We start from the raw sequence: 27922 nt of genomic DNA on the forward strand, positions 1-27922 counted from the left end.
ATTCGCAAGGATGTCCAAGATAAACAGTCTTCCATGGTGGAAGCAACAAGAAACAAAACCAGGTTCTTCAATGTTGGACAAAAAGTTCTCGCCAGAGACTACAGAGACCCAAGTCAGAAATGGCATTCTGGCACGATTCGTTCACGGACCGGACCGCTGATATACACCATAAATGTTGGAGCCAACTTAGTCTGGTGTAGACATGTTGATCAGATTCTAGATGCAGAATGTCACGTGGTTCCAGAGCAACCTGAGAGGACACATCTACACCTCAAGATTCAGAAGAGTTTGCCCTCGCTTCACCACCTGAGGTTCAGGGTTTACGTGAAACCACCAATGTTCAAACACCTGAACTTTCCACACAGAGCACTATGGACTCTGACCAAACAGGCAGACGTTACCCTGAGAGAAATCCCAGAGCACCTCAGAGACTGAACTTATAGGTTTCCAGTTCATTTTGTAAGGAAAGCGGTTAAAATGTTTAAGAGGAAACAACCTACCTCTATGTTGTAAATCACTGAATAGGTGTCATATTTCAGTTTAAGTACAATTATTGGGTTACGGCATTTACCTGAAAATATCTCGATTGTTTGATACTTAATGTGTTCATCAAAGCTGGATGGGAGGAACTGTGATGTATTTAGTAAAATCAGTCTATATTTTGTGGTAAAGTAGAGAACACCAAGCGTGGTGCATGTGCGCATTGATATGCCTGTGCCTTTCCACAACATGGTTAATAAAGTAAGTTACTAACAACCAAAAATGTGTTGTTACTTTACCAGTTAAGTTATAAGAGAGAACATAACAAACTGGTTGAGATCCTGGATTAAAGAGGGAATGGGAAGGGAAGAGGAGTACAGAGGACTGATTGGTCGGTTCGTGAGGAGAATCACCTGAAACTGAATGTGGCCAAAACAAAGGTGCTGGTGGTGGACTAATTGTAATTTAAAATGTGAACATTTTAGCTGTCCTCCATCATTCTCCCTGAGGAGTCGAGTTACGGTGACTTTGTATCTTCTACAAGAGACGCACAAGAGCAAGTTTAAAAAAAAACTGTAGAGGAAAATATGGCAAAGTCCCAAGACTTACAAAAGGAAGCTTATGCTAGACGAGTCCAGAAGTACAGAAACCTTGTGTACAGCGTTGGAGATGAAGTTCTTCTCTTGAACGTGAAACGTGGAAGGAAGGGAGGAAGACTTGATCCAGATTTTTCAGGACCCTACACCATTCAAGACATCGCTGGCAAATGTGTGAGATTAAAAAACACAGAAGGAGCAACTTTAAGAAATCACTACAGCATTGACCATATCAAGCCGTACAGAAGAAGCCACCATGTAAATATCAGTGACAAGTAAAAATACCCAACTCGCAGTCAGACAGTGAACAGCAGCACAGACCTGAAGATGCCTCCCTGCCATCCTACTGCTAACCCTCAGTGCCAGCAAAGTCCAGAGGATTCATTATGCACCCAAAACGGCTGACACAAGGAGTTTAATTGTGTTCCAGGACCAGAAACGCGTGAACAAGAACTTCCCTCCCGGAAACAAAGCTTAGAAAATGAAGGTGACATAGTGAACAACTCTTTTTGACCAGTTGGTCATTTGTTGCCAGTTTGGCGTTGCAACTTAATTGACTGTTGCATGACTTTGTTTGCATTTTGCAGTCTTCAACTCATATTAGACGTAAAGAAACATGCAACGTGCACTGAGCTTGTGGAAGTCTGGAAATGGATCTGCCTGTCAGTAATTTTCTCTTTTGCCCACCCGCTGTACCTTTCCTATTTCTCTGCGTGTAAATGCATGCCTATTGTATTGACTTTTTCCTGTTGTGGCCCGTCGGCCTTTACCAAGCGTATCCACTAGAAATCTCATGCATGCCTGAGCTAACTTATCATATTTTTCTTTTAGTAAAGAGGCTATGGCGTGCAAAGGATACTGGGCGCTTGGAGGCAGCTGTTGGACCATACAAGTTATTTTTCGAACACTGCAGGGGTCACGGTGGCTTTCTGATGAGGTAAGAGAACTTATCATTGTTGATTCTGATTTCGAGGTTCTGCTCCTTCTGAAGCATTTGCAGTGCAGAGACCATTAATAGTTTAAAATGTGCGAGTAGGTCGGGGGGTTTGTATTGCAAAACTCTGATAAGGTTTCACCCATTCACTTCAATAGGAAAAAATGTTATCAACCACAACACAGATGTTGTGACATCATAATACCCAGTTTCAGTATATGCAGAAAGAACCTTTATCAGCAATTCTATTCCTTTAGATGTTTTTGTGTACAGCACTCAAGCAGTTACTTCAAAAATTGTTGCTGTTGTTGTATAAACTCAGATTTTTCAAAACAGGTCATTGATGCATATCTGCACCGTGTTATTGACAGACGAAAGGTAAGTAAGAAATGTAATTTACCTACTAATTTTGAAATTAAAAAAAAAAACCCTATTTACTGTTCTATAACATTTTTGTATACTTGTGCAGAATGCTGCACACCTGCTCTGTTCAGTAGTTGCAAGCTCGTTGTTTTCTGGGCAGTTCAGATATGGTATGTTGGTATGTTGAAAGCTCAGAAGTGGTCCAAACAGTTGACTCCTTTCTGTTGCTGAGGAAAGAGTTCGGTTCCTTTAAAGAAGACTATATTTGAAAACACCCTGAGACGCATGGTACCTAAGTAAATCCAAATTACTCTGCACTTCCAATCCCACAGATGAAGTTCCCAGTTGAAGACGTGGCTGTGCCCTGTGAACTTTGGTACACACTGGATTCTTGTGGTATGTGTTCATTTTGTTATTAGTTTGCATAATTTGTTGTGAAGCAGTTTCTTGCACAAAGTGTTATTTTTAAATAAGTTTTCAGTGGCACAAACAATTGTAATTTTTAATTTAACTTTTTCTTTAGATTGTCAACATTTCTGCACAGAAAATACTGCTCATAGACCCCATGGGAATGAAGGTGTTTATGACAGGAAAATTCTGCGCAACTGGAGGTATGTATGATACTGAGGTGTTATTCTTAGATTAAAAAAAAAAAATCTTGTTTCATTACAAACACTTTTGTTCAACTAGGAATTTTCTGAGGATGAGAGGGCATGAAGACACCATGGAGTGGCAGTTACAGACTATGCAACACAACAAGCGACAGGATTCCAGCAGTTGTGGAGTTTTACTGTTAAAGGTAACCCGTATTCAAATGATTCAGTTTCTTGTTAGCTAGAATTAAGACTTTAAGTGAATTTAAGTGAAGTGAAAGTTATTTCGGTCAACAACAACAAAGATGATCATTTTACATAGAAGTACTTAATCATACAGTAACTGAAAAAGGAATAGGCTGAAGCCTTGTGGCTTATAATTATCCTATCCTTTACCTAATTAAGACTTTACATTCTAATTATGATCAATCTCACAGTTTGCAGAACACTACCTTGATTTTGGAGAGGTCAGTGAGGTGTCAACCACTACAGAGCCAGTTGTGCTGGAGCGAATGCAGATAGCTTGCACCCTACTTGAAAATCGAGGTAAGTCCAGTAAAGTCCTTATCACGTTAGTGCGTACTTCCAATTTAAATAGTGCTTTTCAAACAGCACAGTACAAATAGTGCTCTTCAAACACTTTCAGATAAGACCCTTCTCAAAGTCTAATTTAGACTAATTTTCCAGGAAGTATATTTGGAAAAAATGTACTATTATTTTTTAATTATTCAATAAATAATGTTTGATTAAAACCTAACTATGATTGTGTTTCAGGGAACGCTGAGGACTACTGCATTGTTTGCTCCATGTTAGATGCTAACGCTGACCGCAGCATGATTGAAATGGTAAAACAAAACAAAACAAAAGAAACACATAAGTCTTAGTATCATTACTTGCCAATCATAATTAAAATGTTGAGTAATAGTATTCACCAAACAGAATATGAGCCATTTATTTTTCCTTTCCAGGTGCAGTATGAATCTTGCCAAAGATGGGCACATTTTGAATGTGAAAAATATAAAGAGAGCAACCAAGAATATAAATGCCAAAAATGTAGCCAGAGTCAGACAGAGACTGTGCAGAGACTGTAGAAGGACAGAGCAGCAGCAGAGCAGTCCAGATACACTGATGATCCTCTGTCAGATCCAGAGGGACACACAGGGATGATGCTGGACTCTACATTGTGTCTGACAGTGGAGCTGTTCTCAGAGCAGTTCACTCTGCAGCACTGACAGTCATCTGCACTTCTTCTCATTCCTCTGTCAGTCACTGCTGGATGAAGCTCTCCTCTCCACCTCCCAGTAACATGGCCCAGTCAGAGCGTCTCTACACACAAGCTGCTGCTGCTTCAACCTCTCTGGATCATCAGGACACAGCTCCTCCTCTCTCAGCACACACACCGTCCTGTTTACCATCATCGCCTCCACCTGCAGAGAGAAGAAGGAAGAGCAGAGGAGATAAACGAGTGTTTCCAGAGACTCTTCATCAGCTGTCAGTCAGTGATGCAGCACATCCAGTATAAAGAGCAGCAGGGACTTCAGTGCTGGGACTGTACTAGGACTCATTGTTGCTTCACTTTTTCTAATCTTTGGATTTTTATTGAAGTTGATGAAAATGTTTTTCCCTCCTAGTTTGAGTTTGGACTTTCATTCATTAGAAGAACCTTGGTGTGTCCACTCTGAGCTCTGTAGGAACCCCAACAACAAGCCCAACAATCCAGATGGACGGTTCCAGCTGTTAACTGGAGGAATTCCATCCAAACATCTGCTCTCACTAAATTCTTCCTCACCTACAGACTGTGTTCTTCACTGCTTTAAACTTGGAAACGAATGCAGTCATTGGTCTGCGTGCTGCTTTGTTCAGAGAGCTGATTGGCTGTTGACAGTGTTTGATCAGAGCGTGTCAGCCGTTACTATGGTGACCATAAAGGTCAGAAACAGGAAGTGTTTGTGTCCAATCCTGAAGCCTGTCACCATTCTCCTCTCACAGCTTCACTGAGAAGCTGCAGCTTTACAGGAAACACTGGATCTTTGTTTCATACTGACTGTGTTTAGTACAATACTGCTGACAGCACCACCCACTCACTCCATCACTCTACTGACCTCAGAGTCTCCAGTCTGTAGTCTGGACTCTGCTGAAGATCAGACAGCTGCTTCACATCTGGATCCTTCAGGTTGTTTCTCCACAGGTGCAGCTCTCTCAGATGGGAGGGGTTGGACTTCAGTGCTGCTGCCAGATAATCACAGCTGATCTTTGACAAACCACAGCTCCACAATCTGTATAAAGAATGAAAGATGTAAGTTTATTAGACAAAGTGTGAGCTTGAAATCATTCAGTGTTTCATCATCTGTTCAGAGCTGAAGAAGGTTCAGAATGTAGAAGTTTAGAAAATGGAAACTCCAAACAGCTGAAGCCAACAGGAAGCAGCTTCAAACAGGAAACTGTGCAGAGTTTCAGACTATATGTCCTGATGCAGCCAGTTGGATTTTGGAGATTTGAATCTCTGTTCTGTGACTAAGTCCTTGAATCATTTCTTCCAGTTGGTCCAACAAGACAGACTAAGTATTGGACATGTGTTGTGGCTCCATTAGGGGAGCTTCTAAATGTGATGTGATGGCCCCTCTGGGTCTGTCAGGTCACAGGACTGAAGAGAGCTCAAACTGGGCACACAGTTGTTCCAGTCTGGACCAAAGACTATATACTGGGACTGAGGGACTGCTTTGACTGCACCCACTGGGACTTTTTAAAGGCTCATGTTCTCACTTAGATCATCGATTTCTACTTACATTTCTTTCTGGGAAAAATGGGGATTACTTTGGAAACAGGAAGTATTTTCCCCAATAAGCAGCCCTGGATTAGTAAATCACTCCAACATGTTCTCAGGCAGAAGAAGCTGTCTTGTTATGAGGGAGAGAAGAAAAAGATTGAGGCACAGAAACTTGTTGAAAGAGAGATAAAGCAGCTAAAATCAGGTGTAAAAGTAAAGCAGAGGATGAGCTGAATAAAGGACACTCAAGGCTGGCTTGGAAAGGAATGAAGTCCATGGTGGGGATGCAGAACAAGGAGCAAAGATGAATGTGATGCTGAATCAGCAGAAGACTTGGACTCATTTGATTCCAGCTTTGATATCATTGATTTCAATGAAGAGCTTTGTGATTGTAGCAAAGGGCTGGTAGCTCTGAGAGTCCCACTGATGAGGTGTTTGTGTGGAAATCTCTTAGTGGGAGCAAAGAGAGAAAAAGCCCTGGTCCTGATGCTGTGGGAGGGAAATGATTGAAGTGTGCTGTGAGGAACTGACTGGGAGATTTTCACACATTTTCCAGTCCTCCTTGGAACAACAGGAAGTTCCCAGCATATGGAAACAAAGGTTAAGTGTCCTATGGCACTCAGTGATGATGGTGCTGTGGCCCCACCACCTCCACCTCTTTGTAAAGGAACTAACTGTCATCTGAAGCTTCAAATGGAACTAAGACTTCCTCCACTAGGTGGCAGTGTCTGATGAGAAAGTGTTAGTGGAGCTGGCCTGGAGTCAGAAACAGGAAGATGCAGGATTTGGGCTGAAATGGGGAAAAGTGGTTCGCACTAGTGCCTTAAAGCAAGAAGGTTGTAGGTTGAAGCTTGTTGGCCTTTCTGTGGAGGTTGGATGTTCTCCCACAGTCCAATGAAATGCTGCTTAGGTTCATTGGTGCTTCTAAATTGGCTGTAGGTGTGGATGTGAGAGAGTGCTTCTCTGTCTCTCTCTGTTGGCCCTGTGATGGACTGCTCACCTGTGCAGGTGGACCACGCCTCTTGCCCTATGACAGCTAGGGCACAGGCTGCAGCCCTGTGAGCCTAAGCTGAATAAACAGTTAGCAAAAATGATCCATAGATGGCCTGAAATCCCCCAGTTAGCAGTTTGGTAGATAGCTATGACATGCTAATCCCATCCAGCAGCTGTATTCTACCTGTAAGCTGATCCCTGCTGAGCCAAAGCACTTTTTCATATACAAATTACAACCTTTAATAGAAACCTATTGGTCAGCATCTTATTAGCCTGCTGTTAGCTTCATTCCACAGAAAACTGAGAGAAACTAACAGAGTTGATAAAGAATAAAGAGAAATGTGCTGATTTAAAGCCTTTGAAGTGCTTCAGATGATCTCTGTCCACTTCTGTCCACTCATTCATTCATGTAAGCTTTCTAATGCAGCTTTGATCTTCACAGTCTGCTTCATGAAACTCATTCTAACCCTGAATGTCAGAGTGTTCCTCCTTCTCTTTCCCATCATTCATGCTGGCAGTGGAGGAGATTTGGATGTTGGACTGTGTTTTGGATGATGTGTGTATGTTTGTGTTGGACTGCTGTCTGTAAAGCAAACGCACATTTTGCTTTGGATTTCAGTGTCAGACAGACTTTAAGGTGGAATGAAGAGTTGGAGAGTTTCACAGTGAATTATCCAGTGGAGGATTTTTCTTCTTCTTTGAAGGTTTGAAATGTGAACATTGTTCTGCTGCAGTCAATGGACTAAACCAGAGAAGAAGAAAACAGACTTTACCATGAAGATCCTCAGTGTGGATCAGTATAATATCAGCCTGATGTCTGCAGTTTAGTGTCAGCACAACTTTCACATCATATTCATCTCAGCACAACTAAAACATGCTGACTGACCTCAGAGTTTCAAGTCCACATCCTGGACTCTCCAGGAAACCACACAGATGCTTCACTCCTGAATCCTGCAGCTTGTTGTTCAGGCTCAGGTCCAGCTGTCTCAGATGGGAGGGGTTGGACTTCAGTGCTGCTGCCAGATAATCACAGCTGATCTCTGACAAACCACAGTAGATCAATCTGTATAAAGAATGAAAGATGTAAGTTTATTAGACAAAGTGTGAGCTTGAAATCATTCAGTGTTTCATCATCTGTTCAGAGCTGAAGAAGGTTCAGAATGTAGAAGTTTAGAAAATGGAAACTCCAAACAGCTGACAGAGTTCATACGCCTTTGTCAGGGTCAAATTCAAGCAAGACCATGTGAAAATTAAAACACATCATCCTAGGTGAACTTAAACACCTTTGTTCCCCTTTTGTTAAGACATAGAAAAGTACACCACACAAAAATACTGCAAAAGGAAACGGTCGCCTTATATACATAGTGTATAAACTCAAAATGCACATTTCACTTCAAATTAAGATTAAGGCTTTGAACAGATCACATAGTTCAGTTCAACATATAAGACTTTAAGAATGCACAAGCATCTACTTAAAATCTATTTAATTTATCATCCATGATATTATTTTGTACAATTCCAATGTATTTTGTTCATCTCCCTTAAATAAACAGGCAGTCTTAAAGTATGAAATATTCATATACAAACACATATAAATGTGTGTACTGTCTCAGTGGCTGATAGTACCCCACAGGCCTCAGTGTGAGCTTGAAGACATTTATAATGTTTAAGTAGTTTAATGTGCAGGTGCTGACGATAAACACATTTTGAATGAAAGCCGGGGAACTTTGGTAGCACAGAAACAAGTGGCTATTCTTTGTGACTATATGGATCACTCACAATACCATTATTTCACACAAAGGCACCAAATTAATACTCAAAAAAGCTGCAGCAATACACACAAATATAAACAGTACTTGGTGACAACTTTGCTTTTAGCCTTTAACCCTTCTTGACTACTTTTGATGTGGCCTCTATATTTTACCTTTAAAAACAGTTTATCTTGCCAATCTGTTATTTTCTCATTTTGACCAACTGTATCAGCACAATTTATCTAAATTCAGACAAAATTTAAAATACAAGTAGAAAGTGATATTTTGACTGTAAAAACCACACACATGTTTAACGAATCATCTTCATAACTTGAAATGCAAATAGAGATTGTACATTTTTAAAAATACGCACACGTTTTGCAAACAACAAAGTTATATGGTACTATTTACCAAAAAATGCAGCCAAGGCTCAGACGTTTTTCATATAATCATTTCAAACTATTTACAGAACAATCAGGTGTCAAACAATAGTTTGTGTCACTCTAACACATATGAGAACAGCACAGGGATAAACCTGCAGGTCTGACAGCAGGTGTGTCACTCAGCGTTTACACTGCAATCTGCCTTTGTTGGCTTTAAGGCAGCAACTGTGACGATCACTAGTAGAACTGACACACAAAACAAAACAACAGCTACACACTAAATACACAAGACAACAAACTAACTTGAGACCAAACACGGTAAACGTCACAAATCTCTCACGTATCAAAACTCTCTCTCTCTTTCGCTCACTCGCTCTCTCTTGCCGGTCACTCCTAAAACTTCCCCCTTTTGCTAAACAACCAAATGTCATGTTTCCATATCATTTTTGATTGGTCGACATGGTACATTTTCCCACCTATAGGGCTTTGGAGCGTGATGTCACGGGAGATGGGCCATGCCCCCTTCCGCCATGACAGTAGGCCAGCCAAAGGATACCATTTCAGCTATGGATCGTACGTGTTGTGTTGTCGGTTGCAACGTTAGATCACACGATCGTGAAGGCAAGAAGCTGGATAACGGGCTCTCTTTTCATCGTTTTCCGTCCTGGAGGCAACGTGAGGGATCCCATGTATCCGATATTACTAAACAAAGACGTCAGGCTTGGATTGCAGCGGTGAGACGAGCGGATATCGAGTTCTCTGCAATCCCCAGCTTTTTGTTGGTTTGCTCACGGCATTTTCTTTCCGGTGAGTTCTAAATTAATTCATATCACTCTTGAAAGGCTTTTAGTGTTATTTTCAACGTGCTGAGGTCATAGATAATGAGATAAAACATGCTAATGTGTGATGCTGCAGAACCACATCATGTCGACTGAGTAGCTTATGATTTGGGATTATTGCAGGCAAACCAGCATATGAAATGGATGTAACAAATCCAGACTGGGAACCAACACTGCACATGGGGCATGACGACATACCTGTATCAGACTCGGACCGGCACTCAAGGCGTACGCAACGGAAGCGAAAAAGAGCACCCATCGGAGGTAAACAACCCCCCCCCCCTCTAAAAACATACTAAATTGCTATCACTGTACACTAATCCGCACATAACTTCCAGATGAATCACACACCTGTCATTGGAATATTGGTGTACATTTACCTTATGTCTAATTTTATCTTACAGGCTTTCGTTATGCAGCTGCAGAGTCTGAAGGTGTGCCCCGTGCAGAAGTGATTGATGAAGATCTGACAAAAGACCAACAGCAAAATCACAATGTCATGGAGGCAGTGGACAGCAGTTGTGTTGGACAAGTGGAGGTTGAGGTACCAGCTGCAAATGTGGATATACTGAAGAAATGTAAACCTTTTAAAATGATGACAGATTACAAACTCTCAGCTGTGTCTGTAATCAAACCTCTGTAACTTTGCTTCACTTCAGCAGCATCAGCTCATGTTCACATGTTGATTCATGGTTTGCTTCAGTTTTTGATGGACTGCAGAATATTTTGAAGGTTATCTGCTATAAAAAGCCAGAACAGGAAAATCTGCTTCATGTGTTTCTGTTTGATCCTCAGTGACTTTGACACAAAGGCCTCTGCTGTGATGATCACACCTCTGATCAAGTCTCACAGTGTCAGCTTTGTTTTTATACATATGGATATGTGCTGATAAATGATCAGAATTATAATATTTCCCACTGTCTGCTGTGTGCCGTGACCTTTGACCTGCTAAAGACAGTCAGCTGTGGATTATTCATTGTTGTGTCTGATACTTAGAACTGTGAGGAAGAACACTACACAGTTAATCAGGGTCCCCTCTCTCTGAATCAGGAAAGGTGGGCAGGCCGCGTGTGGGCCGCGGGCCATACGTTGAGTCTCACTGTTTGAAATGTGAACATTGTTCTGCTGCAGTCAATGGACTAAACCAGAGAAGAAGAAAACAGACTTTACCATGAAGATCCTCAGTGTGGATCAGTATAATATCAGCCTGATGTCTGCAGTTTAGTGTCAGCACAACTTTCACATCATATTCATCTCAGCACAACTAAAACATGCTGACTGACCCCAGAGTTTCAAGTCCACATCCTGGACTCTCCAGGAAACCACACAGATGCTTCACTCCTGAATCCTGCAGCTTGTTGTTCAGGCTCAGGTCCAGCTGTCTCAGATGGGAGGGGTTGGACTTCAGTGCTGCTGCCAGATAATCACAGCTGATCTCTGACAAACCACAGTCCCTCAATCTGTATAAAGAATGAAAGATGTAAGTTTATTAGACAAAGTGTGAGCTTGAAATCATTCAGTGTTTCATCATCTGTTCAGAGCTGAAGAAGGTTCAGAATGTAGAAGTTTAGAAAATGGAAACTCCAAACAGCTGACAGAGTTCATACGCCTTTGTCAGGGTCAAATTCAAGCAAGACCATGTGAAAATTAAAACACATCATCCTAGGTGAACTTAAACACCTTTGTTCCCCTTTTGTTAAGACATAGAAAAGTACACCACACAAAAATACTGCAAAAGGAAACGGTCGCCTTATATACATAGTGTATAAACTCAAAATGCACATTTCACTTCAAATTAAGATTAAGGCTTTGAACAGATCACATAGTTCAGTTCAACATATAAGACTTTAAGAATGCACAAGCATCTACTTAAAATCTATTTAATTTATCATCCATGATATTATTTTGTACAATTCCAATGTATTTTGTTCATCTCCCTTAAATAAACAGGCAGTCTTAAAGTATGAAATATTCATATACAAACACATATAAATGTGTGTACTGTCTCAGTGGCTGATAGTACCCCACAGGCCTCAGTGTGAGCTTGAAGACATTTATAATGTTTAAGTAGTTTAATGTGCAGGTGCTGACGATAAACACATTTTGAATGAAAGCCGGGGAACTTTGGTAGCACAGAAACAAGTGGCTATTCTTTGTGACTATATGGATCACTCACAATACCATTATTTCACACAAAGGCACCAAATTAATACTCAAAAAAGCTGCAGCAATACACACAAATATAAACAGTACTTGGTGACAACTTTGCTTTTAGCCTTTAACCCTTCTTGACTACTTTTGATGTGGCCTCTATATTTTACCTTTAAAAACAGTTTATCTTGCCAATCTGTTATTTTCTCATTTTGACCAACTGTATCAGCACAATTTATCTAAATTCAGACAAAATTTAAAATACAAGTAGAAAGTGATATTTTGACTGTAAAAACCACACACATGTTTAACGAATCATCTTCATAACTTGAAATGCAAATAGAGATTGTACATTTTTAAAAATACGCACACGTTTTGCAAACAACAAAGTTATATGGTACTATTTACCAAAAAATGCAGCCAAGGCTCAGACGTTTTTCATATAATCATTTCAAACTATTTACAGAACAATCAGGTGTCAAACAATAGTTTGTGTCACTCTAACACATATGAGAACAGCACAGGGATAAACCTGCAGGTCTGACAGCAGGTGTGTCACTCAGCGTTTACACTGCAATCTGCCTTTGTTGGCTTTAAGGCAGCAACTGTGACGATCACTAGTAGAACTGACACACAAAACAAAACAACAGCTACACACTAAATACACAAGACAACAAACTAACTTGAGACCAAACACGGTAAACGTCACAAATCTCTCACGTATCAAAACTCTCTCTCTCTTTCGCTCACTCGCCCTCTCTTGCCGGTCACTCCTAAAACTTCCCCCTTTTGCTAAACAACCAAATGTCATGTTTCCATATCATTTTTGATTGGTCGACATGGTACATTTTCCCACCTATAGGGCTTTGGAGCGTGATGTCACGGGAGATGGGCCATGCCCCCTTCCGCCATGACAGTAGGCCAGCCAAAGGATACCATTTCAGCTATGGATCGTACGTGTTGTGTTGTCGGTTGCAACGTTAGATCACACGATCGTGAAGGCAAGAAGCTGGATAACGGGCTCTCTTTTCATCGTTTTCCGTCCTGGAGGCAACGTGAGGGATCCCATGTATCCGATATTACTAAACAAAGACGTCAGGCTTGGATTGCAGCGGTGAGACGAGCGGATATCGAGTTCTCTGCAATCCCCAGCTTTTTGTTGGTTTGCTCACGGCATTTTCTTTCCGGTGAGTTCTAAATTAATTCATATCACTCTTGAAAGGCTTTTAGTGTTATTTTCAACGTGCTGAGGTCATAGATAATGAGATAAAACATGCTAATGTGTGATGCTGCAGAACCACATCATGTCGACTGAGTAGCTTATGATTTGGGATTATTGCAGGCAAACCAGCATATGAAATGGATGTAACAAATCCAGACTGGGCACCAACACTGCACATGTGGCATGACGACATACCTGTATCAGACTCGGACCGGCACGCAAGGCGTACGCAACGGAAGCGAAAAAGAGCACCCATCGGAAGTAAACACCCCCCCCTCTAAAAACATACTAAATTGCTATCACTGTACACTAATCCGCACATAACTTCCAGATGAATCACACACCTGTCATTGGAATATTGGTGTACATTTACCTTATGTCTAATTTTATCTTACAGGCTTTCGTTATGCAGCTGCAGAGTCTGAAGGTGTGCCCCGTGCAGAAGTGATTGATGAAGATCTGACAGAAGACCAACAGCAAAATCACAATGTCATGGAGGCAGTGGACAGCAGTTGTGTTGGACAGGTGGAGGTTGAGGTACCAGCTGCAAATGTGGATATACTGAAGAAATGTAAACCTTTTAAAATGATGACAGATTACAAACTCTCAGCTGTGTCTGTAATCAAACCTCTGTAACTTTGCTTCACTTCAGCAGCATCAGCTCATGTTCACATGTTGATTCATGGTTTGCTTCAGTTTTTGATGGACTGCAGAATATTTTGAAGGTTATCTGCTATAAAAAGCCAGAACAGGAAAATCTGCTTCATGTGTTTCTGTTTGATCCTCAGTGACTTTGACACAAAGGCCTCTGCTGTGATGATCACACCTCTGATCAAGTCTCACAGTGTCAGCTTTGTTTTTATACATATGGATATGTGCTGATAAATGATCAGAATTATAATATTTCCCACTGTCTGCTGTGTGCCGTGACCTTTGACCTGCTAAAGACAGTCAGCTGTGGATTATTCATTGTTGTGTCTGATACTTAGAACTGTGAGGAAGAACACTACACAGTTAATCAGGGTCCCCTCTCTCTGAATCAGGGAAGGTGGGCAGGCCGCGTGTGGGCCAAGGGCCATACGTTGAGTCTCACTGTTTGAAATGTGAACATTGTTCTGCTGCAGTCAATGGACTAAACCAGAGAAGAAGAAAACAGACTTTACCATGAAGATCCTCAGTGTGGATCAGTATAATATCAGCCTGATGTCTGCAGTTTAGTGTCAGCACAACTTTCACATCATATTCATCTCAGCACAACTAAAACATGCTGACTGACCCCAGAGTTTCAAGTCCACATCCTGGACTCTCCAGGAAACCACACAGATGCTTCACTCCTGAATCCTGCAGCTTGTTGTTGTCACTCAGGTCCAGCTGTCTCAGATGGGAGGGGTTGGACTTCAGTGCTGCTGCCAGATAATCACAGCTGATCTCTGACAAACCACAGTCCATCAATCTGTATAAAGAATGAAAGATGTAAGTTTATTAGACAAAGTGTGAGCTTGAAATCATTCAGTGTTTCATCATCTGTTCAGAGCTGAAGAAGGTTCAGAATGTAGAAGTTTAGAAAATGGAAACTCCAAACAGCTGAAGCCAACAGGAAGCAGCTTCAAACAAACACAACAAGAGAAAAAACTCTGAATGTTTCACATTAAAGTCGTACATTTCTCACAAAGCTCAATTATGTGACAGACATTTCATCCCATGTCAGTTTGGCCTCATCCTGGGCCGGATTATCCAGCACACACTCTGACCACAGGCCCAGGGGCCACGCACAGCTGGGCTCCATCCAAGAGACAGCAAACAAACCAACACAATAATAAAAAGCACCATGTGATCTTCTTACATCTTCAAGACAAACATAGTAAAAACATGAGCATATTTGTTTCCTGATAAAATGATGTGACAGGTCGAACAGAGTAAAGTGGTGGTGTTACAGCCTTTCTCCCCTCTGCTGCCGAGGCTGTTAGTCTCTCCCAAACTCAGCTACAGGACTTCCAAATGAATGAAAGCAGCAGAAGTGGCTTTACAAATGAAAGAGGAAGAGGAGAAGAAGAGGAGAGGGAGGCCACCCTGACCATCACTCCAGCTGAAAACATCACACTTCCATTAAAGTTGGTGAGGAAATGTTGAGCAGGATGAGCTGCTGGCTAATCTGGAGGCTGTAGCAGCAGCTCACAGTCACAGTGGATTTCCACTCATGAAAAAGCTCTGGCTGCTTCATTTCTCATCTCATATCAGAGACTTTAATGCTTCACTGAAGCTGTACTGTGATGCTTCCATATCCCAGTGAGGCCTCCATAATGATTTCAGCTGTTCTGTACACACACTGTGTGCCCTGTATGGCTCAAAGTCTCTGCAGCCTGTTTTTATCTGCTATCATCAGATCTTCATCATCCTCATTCACATCCCTCACACACTCTACAGCCTCATCAGCACCGACTTCATCTTCACTGACTGATGGAGCACAACATGAACCTGTGGAGGCTGAAACACTGTCCTGTCAAACATCTCCCCGTCACCACTCCACTTCTGTCAGCCTTTAAATGAACCCTGCTCAAGTCTGTCACTTCTGTTTGGAGCCAAAAGGAAAAACTGTTGTTCAGTCGTTTGGAAAGACAACATTTCTGAAAGCACTCAAACTTCTTCACATTTGTCTTCAGACACATCCTGAACATTTAGGAACTAAAGAAAGTTTCAAACATCAAAGACCTGAAATATAGAAAAACAACAACAGCCGCAGTCAGTGAACTCACCTCAGAGTCTCCAGTCGACAGTTTGGACTCTCCAGTCCAACACACAGAAGCTTCACACCTGAATCCTGCAGCTTGTTCCAACTCATGTCCAGCTCTGTCAGATGGGAGGGGTTGGACTTCAGAGCTGAGGCCACAACTTCACAGTGAGTCTTTGAGAGTCCACAGTTAGTCAGTCTGTGATGATAGAAAATATAAAATGTGTTATTATAAAAGCAGAAAATCTGCATTATAAACACAGACTGAATGTATATGAAGACAAAACAGAGTGAGGTCATAATCTGATGAATCTGCTCTTCACATCTGTGCTTCAGCTCCTCTTACTGTGTTTGACATGACACAACGATTGAGTCTCTCTCAGACCTGCAGACTTTTAATGAGAATCTTTGTTTGGCTTTAATCTGCAGATGAAGGAGGAAGATGGTGTCACATTTAGGCTTCCATAATGTCCACAGTCTGTCACTGAGATCTGATCCAGAGTCAGAGTGAAGACACACATTTGGACTGCTTCCTGTTTTGACTCCAGAACATTTTGAATGAGTTCAGCTCAGTGAAGAGTTCCAGCTGGAAAGATGATCTCTGTTTGCTACCTGCTGTCAGGTAACGACTGTTCACGTCCACACGCAGGAAAAACCTGCTGACTGTTACCAAACGGAGCAGAAATCTCATCACTGGACAATAATGATGAATGAACTCAGAGCTGCTGATATCAGATCTGATTTCAGGGGAACTAAACACAGAAATGATTGGCTCATTTTAGCTTTCTGAGCCATTATCTGCTGGTGTGTCGCTAGTTGGCAGAAAATGATTTGTATTCCTGTTCAGGGCTTCAGTGTTTATGAGTCCAGATCCAGGTGACAGCAAGTCAAAATGATGTTACCTGTCTGTGTCCAGCAGCAGCCTGTATTCACTTTGAATATTGTTATAACCTGACATGGATCAGTTTGTCTTTGATTGGTTTGTAAATGTCACTGTTTCCATTGGACCTGAGTGACGTACAAAGACAGAGAGGGAGAGAAAGGAGAGAGAGGATGGAGACAGCAAAGAGAGAGCAAACACAAACAGGTGAGAGTGGACAGGTGACCAAGGTCAGCAACCAATCAGAGAGCTTCTGTTTGACCCACAGTCACTGATGATGACTGCACATAACCAAGCAGTGTGTTACTCTGATATCAAATATGGATCCTGCTCTTATAATAATGATCATCAGATGATATTATTGTGTTATTTTGTAGCTGAATACGATGTTTGTGTGATTATCAGTGAAAGAAGCAGTGAGGAGGATGGAGAGAGAGAGAGGACAGAGGGTGAAGTTAGAAACACTAAAAGGATTTTTCATGGATTTCATGGATGATTTGAGTGATTTCCAGCAGGACACTTAAACATGTCAGTGGACGTCCTAAAGAACATATTCACTGATATGAAACGTGTCATTGAACAGGATTAATATCAGTGGAAACATGGTGGAAACAGCTGTGACTGCATGGATGTGACACACTTCAAATCTGTTCTCCACTCTTGGATTTGGGATCCATGGAGCTGCTGCTGAGTCTGTACAATAAAGGAATGGTGTGGAAGGTTGCAGCGTACGGACACAAACACTTTCTGCTTACAATCTGATTTTATTTTCAACATTAAACTACTAACCTACACTGATCAATGATGTTAATGATCACATCTGGACTCACCCAGCCTTTCTGCAGTTCCTCACAGCTGGAATCAGTCTCAGTCGTCCCTGCTCTGATGTGTTGTACTTCTGCAGGTCCAACTCATCCAGAATCTCCTCTGACATCTGCAGCATGAAGGCCAGAGCTGAGCACTGGATCTCAGAGAGTTTCTTCTCTGATCTGTTCTCTGACTTCAGGAACTCTTGGATCTCCTGATGTACTGAGAAGTCGTTCATCTCCATCAGACAGTGGAAGATGTTGATGCTTCTGTCAGGAGAGATTTCATCACTGTTCATCTCCTTCAGGTTGTTGATGACTCTCTGGATGGTTCCTGGACTGATCTCTGTCTGACCCAGCAGACCTACTAAGAGTCTCTGGTTGGACTCCAGACAGAGGCCATGAAGGAAGCGAACAAACAGGTCCAGGTGGCCATTTTTACTCTGGAGGGATTTCTCCATGACTCTCCTCAGAAATACATCAAGTGATTGGAGATCTTTGTTATCAAAAAGATTGAAAATCATCTTGGTGAAAGATTCTGATTTTAGAAACATCTTCAGCACCTCTGTCTTCCTGCTGGTGTGACAGTGGAACATGTAGACAGCAGCCAGAAACTCCTGAATGCTCAGATGAACAAAGCAGTAGACTGGTTTCTGGAAGATCACACACTCTCTTTTGAAGATCTCTGTACAAACTCCTGAGTACACCGAGGCCTCTGTCACATCCAGACCACACTGCTCCAGGTCTTCTTGGTAGAACATGATGTTTCCTTTCTCCAGATGTTCAAACGCCAGCCTCCCCAGCTTCAGAAGAACTTCCCTGTCAGCCTCCGTCAGCTCCTGTGGACTCGTCTCACGTCCCTCATGGTACTTGTTCTTCTTCCTCTTTGTCTGAACCAGCAAGAAGTGTGAGTACATGTCAGTCAGGGTCTTGGGCAGTTCTCCTCTCTGCTCTGTAGTCAACATGTGCTCCAGAACTGTAGCAGTGATCCAGCAGAAGACTGGGATACTACACATGATGTGGAGGCTCCTGGATGTCTTCATGTGGGAGATGATTCTGCTGGACAGCTCTTCATCACTGAATCTCCTCCTGAAGTACTCCTCCTTCTGGGCGTCAGTGAAGCCTCGTACTTCTGTTAGCCTGTCAACACATGTAGGAGGGATCTGATTGGCTGCTGCAGGTCGGGAAGTTATCCAGACGAGAGCCGAGGGAAGCAGATTCCCCTGGATGAGGTTTGTCAGCAGCTGGCTGACTGATGACTTCTGTGTGACATCAGACAGCAGCTTCCTGTTGGTGAAATCCAATGAAAGTCTGCTTTCATCCAGGCCGTCAAAGATGAACAAAAGCTGAGAGACAGCCAGCTTCTCTGCTGTGACCTTCTGTAATGTTGGATGGAAAACATGGAGCAGCTCCAGAAGACTGTACTGCTCATCTCTGATCAGGTTCAGCTCCCTGAATGAAAGCAGAACCACCACACTGACATGTTGGTTCTCCAAGCCCTCTGCCCAGTCCAGAGTGAACTTCTGCACTGAGAAGGTTTTTCCAACACCAGCCACGCCGTTGGTCAGAACCACTCTGATGGGTCTCTGTTGGTCAGGTAAGGCTTTAAAGATGTCCTGGCACCTGATTGGAGCGTCATGGAGGGCGTCCATCTTGGAAGCTGTCTCCAGCTGCCTCACCTCATGTTGGGTATGAACCTCTTCACTCTGTCCCTCTGTGATGTAGAGCTCAGTGTAGATCCTGTTGAGGAGTGTTCTACTTCCTGTTTCATCACTTCCTTCAGTCACACGTTCACATCTCCTCCTCAGACTGATCTTATGTTCATCTAAAACCTCCTGCAGACCAACATCTGCTGAAAGAAAGAAAAACAATGAGACTAAAGAGAAAGAAAACTCTTCAATGTCTGAACAACACAAGAAGTCCAGTTTTCAGAAATGAGTCCATCAGCAGACAGATGTTCAGTCTTACTTTGTACACAGCTGCTCTGACTGGCTGTCTGCAGTCCAGCTCTGCTTCTGGATCTTTCTCCACACTGTGCAGAAGCTCTGATGGTGACACAGAAAAGTCACAGTGGAGATACTTCTGTCCACCTTTGATTAGACTCATTATAAAAAGGAAAACAAAGTTTGAACACAGTCATGTTTCCAGTTCACTGACTTACATTTATTCCATGGACACTCACTCTAACCTGAACCACAGCTACAACCCAACATTGTTGAGGCCTCATCTCCTCCTTTCCTGACTGTAGAGGTTAAATATGCAACAACCAACAAATAAAAGAATTTGGTTCATTTCAAAGAAATTCACACGGTGACCAAGTAAAGTAACCGTAGTAAAGGAGACAACATCCCGTTGATGGTGGGATTATTTGAAAGATTTGCTTTGGTCACGTCACCAAATGCAGTTGAACCACCCGTGGATCCATGTTTGACCATTCTACCACTCTGAGCTCTGCTTTTGAATCATTTTATTATTATCATCATTCATTTATTCATTCTTTGGAGGGGGGCTATTTCCTAATGCCGCCCTAATAAGCTGATGTTCAAGGGGAAATATAACAGAAACTCTTTCAGTGTTATTCATTAATAAATTAACAGATAAACTGTGAAGAAGAAAAAACTGAGATTTAAAGGAGAGAGTGAGAAACTTGATCATCCATCCTCATAATACATGTTTATCAGTATCTGCTGTGACCATACTGCAGTAATAACTACAAGTCTACATTTCTGTGACTGTTGATCAATCACAGCAGGAATCTGAGCTCATCTCTGCACACAGAGCAGCTTCAGCTCTGGGATAAACTGCTCGCTTCACGTCCTTCTCAGCTCACAGACACTCATCCTGATATTTTCCTTTAACATTTGATGGTATAATTCATCTGAGTTTACACTTTATCTGCATAAATACAGAAAAACAGACCCAAACACCAGAAACCATCAGTTTCACCATGTAGAATATATTGTTGTTTCCTTTTAATTCAGAGAAAAACTCTGATTTGGATTTTCTCTGTTCTCTTTGCCACAGCCCATCCCAGCAGCAGCTGAAGCAGCTGACTGTCACAACACTGAATAACACTTTAGGAGGAATTTCAGAGGTCAGTAAAGCTCCAGTTTCAACATCAGTTAATTAATCATAGTTCATCATAAATGTTAACCTGGCACACATGTTAATGTTAGCCATTTAAATATTAGCAGTTAGCTGAGGCCACAAGAAGAAGAGGCCCTAGAAGAACAATGGATGATAAGATTAGATTTTCAAGACTAGGCAGAGACGTGTTTTCCTTACCTAACCTAACCTACAGTTATGTTTCCTTATTTCTGCTGTTTGCATGTTCACAGCTGAAATAAAGCTGCCTCTTTGACTTCATCCTGTTGTGTTTGGGTCCAATCCTGCCTGCCACACAGCGCTACAGGACAAAGTCTAAGATTTTTATCTTTTTAATGAATCTTTGGTCATATTTATCCAGGAAAACACAAACATGTAAAGGAGTCATCACAGTTCTCTGACCTCGTTGGTTCAGCACTGAAGTCTGGAGGGTAATCTTTGGACCAGTCACTCCTCACCGACGGACAGCTGGATCCTGCAGACTGTGACCTCTGACCTCTGCAGACACAAACATGTTTTATTCAATGATCAATTCTCTGATAAAGTGATTGAAGCAGCTGTGATCACACAGACTGCAGATAATGCAGCTGTTTCCTGTCAGTAACAGTCCTCTTAGATTAGAGTTCAGCTTTTTACAGGAAAACAAATGTCCCTGAATGCAACAGTGAGACACAGTCTGCCTGTGTGGCTGTGATAGCTGCCGTTAGGAGCGCTCATGTGTTTGCAGTTAGACGAGGAGATGTTACCATCATGGACACGTTAACAAATCCTGCAGCATCACGTGGCACAAACACTTTGTGTTCCTGTCATCTGCAAGCAACAGGAAGTTCATTAATAAAGGCGGGATGGAGACGCGACTGTGATGGTTCTCCTTCATCCAGCTGTTACACACATCTGGGCTCACACGACGAGCCTTTGTCTAATACAGCAGCTGCTCTCTGAACACTTTTCTGAAGAGGAGCTGCACAAACCTTTGTTTGCTTTCTAGAGCAGCGTATCAAAGTCAAACTACCCACTGCTAGCAGCTGTTTCTATCATAGTTTAGGATCCAGATGTGTGAGGTCTAAATTTACACCTCTGATTAAAATACATAGTTAAAAACAGCCAATTGAGTCCAAATGTGTCTTAAACCAGATAAACTGACAGTTACAGCTGAGCCTGTGTGTCCTTGGAGACACTGCTCTGCTACAGAGATGCATTTTAGAAACCAGGAAACATCAAAATCATTTAAATCAGAGAGTTCTTGTTACTAACAGCTCACCTCTCTGCAGCAGAGACTTTGAAATCAATGATAAAATCTTACGCCTAAATTAACTTTACTGTTAACGAGTTTTCATGTTTCTGTAATCCACCAGTGTGCTCATGCTTTTTTAAGTGAAAACATATTTTTAATGATCAAATATAATTATGTTTGTTATTTGTGGATTTTAAATGTCCTTGACAGAGACAGATGATGATCATTATCCTGCACTGTGGTCTCAGGTTTGGTCGAGCTAGCACAAAGAATGGCTATGTTGAACTTCCTCCTGGGATCTACACTAAGAAGTGAGTCCAACATTAGCAGGGTCTCTTTCCTTTATCTGGATTCACTTTAGCATTCACAGTCACGTGAAGCTTGTTATTAACTCGATAAGTCAACCCAGGGTTTCAGCTGAGCGCTCACATGAAACACATGGTGTTGGCAGCATCTGATCAATCATATTCATGGAGACGTGTATCAGCAACAGAGCAGCTGAGTTTGCAGAAGGAAGTCAAACTAAACCACAGGAACAATATTTGGAGATTACACACATAATAAAATACTAGCAGTAACACAGCTGCTGCAGACAAATCAGTCGTGTGATCGTGTGTGAGAGGAGAAGGACTGTAAAGGAGTTTGGTGTTAAAAGCTCTGTATGAATGTGGGAGACTTTGAAGGGCTTTAAAAAGGCCAATATAAAATAAAAGGCAGCAAAACTGCTGAGTGTGAAAGTCACCAGACTTATCAGAGCTCTGTGATTAAGACCTGTAAGAACACCTGTTTGTACTTGTTGGCATTATATCAAACACACACGTATATTAAGCCTTTGTTTGAACTCTGGTTGAATTTGTTACTTTCAGACTGTGAAACATCACAGAGGCTGCAGCTGCAGATCTTTTATTCACCTGGAAATTTACTTTAAATGTTAGATGGAAAATGTATTGCTCAGTTTCACAAAAGTAAGAACAAGAATCCATAAACCTTCATAAAGACAAACATCTCCCAGAACATTGAGCTGCTGAAGTGTCACTGAAGGGAAAAACTATTTGTCCTCCTCCAGTCAGCAACACCTGAAACACCTGAGTGGAAGCTCCTCCCTACACTGTGTTTGAAGCAAAGCACAAAGGAGACACCTGCTGGAGCAGCTGGAGTCCTACAGACACTCAGCCTCTTCACTACACAAACACCTCCTACAACATCCACTCTTTCCACTCTGACTGCTGTGTTTGTGGAAACACTCCAACACACACCGCTTCACATACCAACATAGAAATGTGTGAAAAAGAGCTGAGCTGATATTAAACATGAGGATTTATTCAGAAATACAGAGTCAGGAACAACATCTAGACACACATTACCTCTCAGCAGCAGAAGAACATCCTTTAAAGTTTATATCAATATCCTTCGACTCGTTGCTCTTTAAGGAAACACAGCTGGGTTCAGGTCCAGGAGATTCTGGCCTCTTATTGATCCTAAAAGAAAAACAATTGTCGCGTATTCAGAATATTGAGGATGAGAACAAAACAACGAAGGTCCAGAAGAATTAGGTCAAACGATGATTTTAATGAACACATGCGTAGGGAGATGAACACCGTTACACAATCAGCGTCGATCTCCGCCCAAAAGCACACAAGCAGTTGCTTTTATAACATCAGGGTATTATTACGCACCCTCTTGCGTCAGAGCAGATACTTGCATGAGTTAAAAACACAAATGTTCTGTTGACAACTTTTGACACAGTTTGAAAAGAACATCGTCTCCACGCCAGGTGCTTCCTGTAGCTCGTCTTGCTTTCACTTATCCCTGGAACATCAGACGCACGTCCTGCAGCAAACTATCACTTATGCAGGCACAAAATGCAGTTACAAGCAAAATATGTCTGAACTCTTACCTAGAATATAAGTCTACCTACGGTGTGTGTGTGTGTGTGTGTGTGTGTGTGTGTGTGTGTGTATATCTCGACCTCAATTGCACTCTGTCTCACCTCTCGCCTACTAAAGCTCACACCCAGACTCTCATATGTGTAACAATTTAACTGAAACTATATGTGTAATATATTGAATAAATGCTTTAATCAAATGCCACTACTCAAAGCTCAATAAAAAGGATATAAACGAATAAAAGATAATAATGAATACTTGTATCATGTGTGTTTTGTAAGCGTGTAGGCAATCCTTCCATACCTCTAAGTCACTTTGCACAATAGATCGGCATCGCGACATCGCGCCAGACGAAGCTTCTGACCATCAATTATCAGACTGAGCTTAAACTCTTTAAAAGCACAAACTGCAAGATGTGTATAAAAATAGTTATAACTGCACCTGGAATAAAGGTTAATATGGGATTATGATAACACCTGTAAAACAAGTTTTAACGTAATACCAACAGCATCAATAAATGCTTTGATGAAATGATGATTAATGCAATGGTAATGATAATGGTTATGACAGTAACAGTAAAATATTTCCCTGATCTCCACACAATAAATGTAACAGCTTCATGAGACAGGAAGGAAAAAATGGAAATATTAAATTAAAGACATGATGAACAATCTCATAAAAATAATGTACTTACTCTTTGTCACATAACAGTCTTTTGTTAAAGTTTACAATAATACCCTTTGACATGTTGCTCTTTAAAACACACTTTTACTCCCTGACCTTTGACCCAGTGTGACATGTTGACTCACTACCTCAGACAGCTTAAAATAGTCTTTTTGTTTTTTGGTGCTGCCTAAAAGAACCGTAAATATCTGTCCTATATACAGTTATGTTCATATATTTTTGTACTACATCAGGAAACTCAAAAACATAGTTTGTAATATTTTAATCCTTATTTTTAAAACTGTTTTTGTCATTTTTCTTCTCCCATTGCATCAAAAATCATTATTTACACTGAATAAATGAGTCAGCAGCTCTCTTACATTCTTGCTGCAGGTTCATTACTGAAGTCTGGAGGTTGATCTTTGGACCGGTCACTCCTCACAGACACACAGCTGGATGCTGCAGATCCTGCTCCATCCTCTTCCTCCATCTTCTTGATGTCAGGGTGGAGTTAGTCTGAGAGGCAAACACACACACTCAGAGGTGCTGTTGTACTGGAAGCATCACACTGACAGGTTTCTAAAGTTCTCATTGATCATTTCATGGAGTTTCTGTGGTAAACACTGTCCTGTGACGTATGTGTTATGGTGAGGGTCATGAGGGCTAACCAGCCCCACTCCTTACTCCTCATATTTCAGCCTGAAGCACAATAACAGCCTAAACCTAACCAGGGCCCTATTTCAGGAAGCCGGTTTAGAAAACTCAGAGTGAAAAACGATACTCAGGGTTGAGTAACCCCGAACTGTCCAACTCGGAATATTCGGTTTCAGAAAGGCTGATAACAAGTAGTTCAGTCAACGCGGAGTTGCTTTAACCCCAAGTTAAGCGCGCGCACGAGGATACATAAAGCCCTGATTAGTGGAGCACAGATTAAGCGAGTCACCATGGAGACGGAGGGAAAGAAGGCGCGGTCAATGTATTTTACAGCGCTTGAGGCCGAAATTCTGATGGCAGCATATGCCGATAACATGCAAATTTTGCAGAAAAAAAGTAACACAGCCACAGCTGCAAAAGAAAGGGAGCATGCATGGCAAAACATAGCCGACAGAGTCAATGCGTGAGTGTTAATATAAACATTGATCTAGGGATTTCCACCCATTTAACACGTTATTTTATTATATTTTATTTGTTATTTTATACATTTTATTTTGTGATGTGATGTGAGCGCAGGTGCAACCCAACAGGCCCCAAACGTGCCTGGCAGCAAGTAAAAATGAAATATAAAAATATAGTCCAAACAGGTAAGGTGTAATTGTATTATGAGCCATAGTGCTTGGTCTGTTTGTCCCATGTAAATCAATTGCAGTTAGAGGCTACATTAATTTCCCCTCTGTAAGCACTTATTGAAATTATCTGAGCACATTACAAGTACATATTTGCTTACTCTGTATGCTCAAATGTGACCCGTTATAGCCAACAGAAAAAAAGCGGAGGCCCGAAAAACAGGTGGGGGTCCTCCACCACCACCACTCACAGAGCCTGGCCACTTGGCTTCCACATTTGTGATGATGTTGGCAGCATCACATATGATCTTCACAGTGCAGAGAACACAAATTAGCATCCATTACTATAATGAAATAATTTGTTAGTTTGAAATGCTACAGGGAACTATGTACCTGTACATTAATGCTGTGGAACGACTTCCTGTTCACATAGTCTCCTTCATTTACTGAAGGAGCAATGATTGGAATGTGAGTGCCATCTATACAGCCAATCACGCCTGGGAACCGTGAAAATAAATGTAAAATTTAAGTAGTAGTTCAAGTATCACCACATCATGAATTAAGTTTTGTTCATCCTGATACCTGCAATTTTGTGGCATCCCTCTTTGATAAATCTTGTGGGTCTATGACCGGGGAACACCACAGACGAGTACAGGAGACGTTTCAGTGCAACTGTAACATTCCTGACTGCCCGACAGATGGTAGCCTTGGAAACGTGCTCAGCGTCACCAATATTATACAGAAAGCTCCCGTTTGCAAAAAACCGAAGTGCAATACAAATAATATGTACAGAATTGAGAGGATGTCCGCGATGTGTCCTATGAGCAATATTAGGCCTGAGGATGTTATTCAAATAACTTATAGATTGTGCTGAAAAACGGTAACGTTCACACAGGAAATCATCAGGAAATGATAAAATGTCCAAACGCGCTCTGATCACTCTCTCCCGGCGGAGAGCTCTGCAGAGAATTTGGGCTTCAACATCTACTGCAGGGATGCCCAATCCCAGTCCTCGAGAGCTACCGTCCTGCAGCTTTTAGATGCATCCTTGTTCCCACACACCTGAATCAAATGAATGGCTTGTTATCAGGCCTTTGCCAAACATGATGGCATGCTGAAGAGATCAAACCATTTGATTCAGCTGTGTTGGAGTAGGGATGCATCTAAAAGCTGCAGGACGGTAGCTCTCGAGGACCGGGATTGGGCACCCCTGATCTACTGGCTCTTCAAGGAAGGGGCACGCTATGTCTGACACTTCCTACAGTCAGGTTTCCAACACAGAGGCGGAGAAAGTCAGGGTTAGTTGAAGTAAACCTGCTAGGGAGCAGGTTAGCTTCACGGAGTGTGTCGTCATAGTGACTCAGGATTAATCTAAACTCGCTTTGTGAAACCGAAAACCCAGAGTTTTCATTAACTCAGGGTATACTTACTCAGAGTTTGCACTAAACCGGCTTCCTGAAACAGGGCCCTGAACCCTGAACAAACCCACCTGTTCTCTGATTGGATTGTTAAATTTGTGATTGACATGACATTGGCCAATCAGATGAAAGGCAGAAAAATAGGGACGTACTTGTAACTTGAAACTTGAGTGCAGAGTTTCACACGTATTCCTTGGCTAAGTCCACACACAAATTATTTTTACACCTACAAATCCTGGTTTACAAGTACAAAATATTTATGACCACAATTTGAGCCCATACAGCCACAGACTGACGGAGGCAGGAGAAGCTGCCTACAGACATCAGTCAGTGGATCCACAGTAACATCGAGTTCAGCTGCTGATCATCAACTGTTTCTGTCTCGTTCCCAGACTCTGATCTCACATAAAACGAAGCAGATTTATGCTGAAACTAAGCTGCACACAGCTGATGTCAGCCAGGAAAACAGTACAGACTGCTAACGTTACCTTAACATGGAGACGATCAACTGCGCCACGACATTCACGAAAGCGAAAGTAAAAGCGACGGAAGGAAACGCCCAGAGAGGCGTTTGAGGGACGGTCAGAGTCAGGAACCTCAGAAACGCATCAGGCTGGAGTTTAATTCTGTTTTCATCTTTAGAAACATCTGGAAATAGTTATAAAAACGCTGCGTAATAAAGAAAAATAGTGTAGATTAGTTTGAGTTGTGTTTAGCTGAGCTGTGTCTTTAATCTGAAGTTCATTTTGTGGAGGAGCAGCAAGACTTTCAGTGTTACTCTCAGAGAAAGCCTCCCAAATGTCTGTTGTCTTAATAGTGGAATTATCTGGAAAATGAACCAGTTCTT

The 27922-nt window shown here is 41.8% G+C and overlaps 1 protein-coding gene across 2 annotated transcripts; it reads right to left on the reverse strand.

Annotated features, from left to right (window-relative positions):
* Positions 1–10963: 10963 nt before the first annotated feature.
* On the reverse strand, positions 10964–27618 carry LOC146634678 (protein NLRC3-like). Of its 2 annotated transcripts, XM_085379013.1 has the most exons (7): positions 27564–27618; positions 24755–24890; positions 19455–19531; positions 17511–19338; positions 15826–15999; positions 14349–14525; positions 10964–11159 (listed from the first exon to the last, which is right to left on the reverse strand). In XM_085379013.1, exons 2-7 carry the CDS (start codon positions 24862–24864, stop codon positions 10964–10966), a joined length of 2562 nt encoding a protein of 853 aa, XP_085235139.1. In that variant the 5' UTR covers positions 24865–24890; positions 27564–27618. The 2 variants fall into 2 exon arrangements, with proteins under 2 accessions (XP_085235139.1, XP_085235147.1); XM_085379021.1 differs by lacking the exons at positions 10964–11159; positions 14349–14525; positions 15826–15999; ... (1 more) ...; positions 24755–24890; positions 27564–27618 and adding an exon at positions 16745–16808 and having other exon boundaries at positions 17511–19306.
* Positions 27619–27922: the final 304 nt, after the last annotated feature.

The sequence above is a fragment of the Diplotaxodon limnothrissa genome, linkage group LG3, assembly GCF_057381915.1.
Source record: "Diplotaxodon limnothrissa isolate DT_005_m linkage group LG3, D_limnothrissa_male_GT1.1, whole genome shotgun sequence".
Classification (NCBI taxonomy): domain Eukaryota; kingdom Metazoa; phylum Chordata; class Actinopteri; order Cichliformes; family Cichlidae; genus Diplotaxodon; species Diplotaxodon limnothrissa.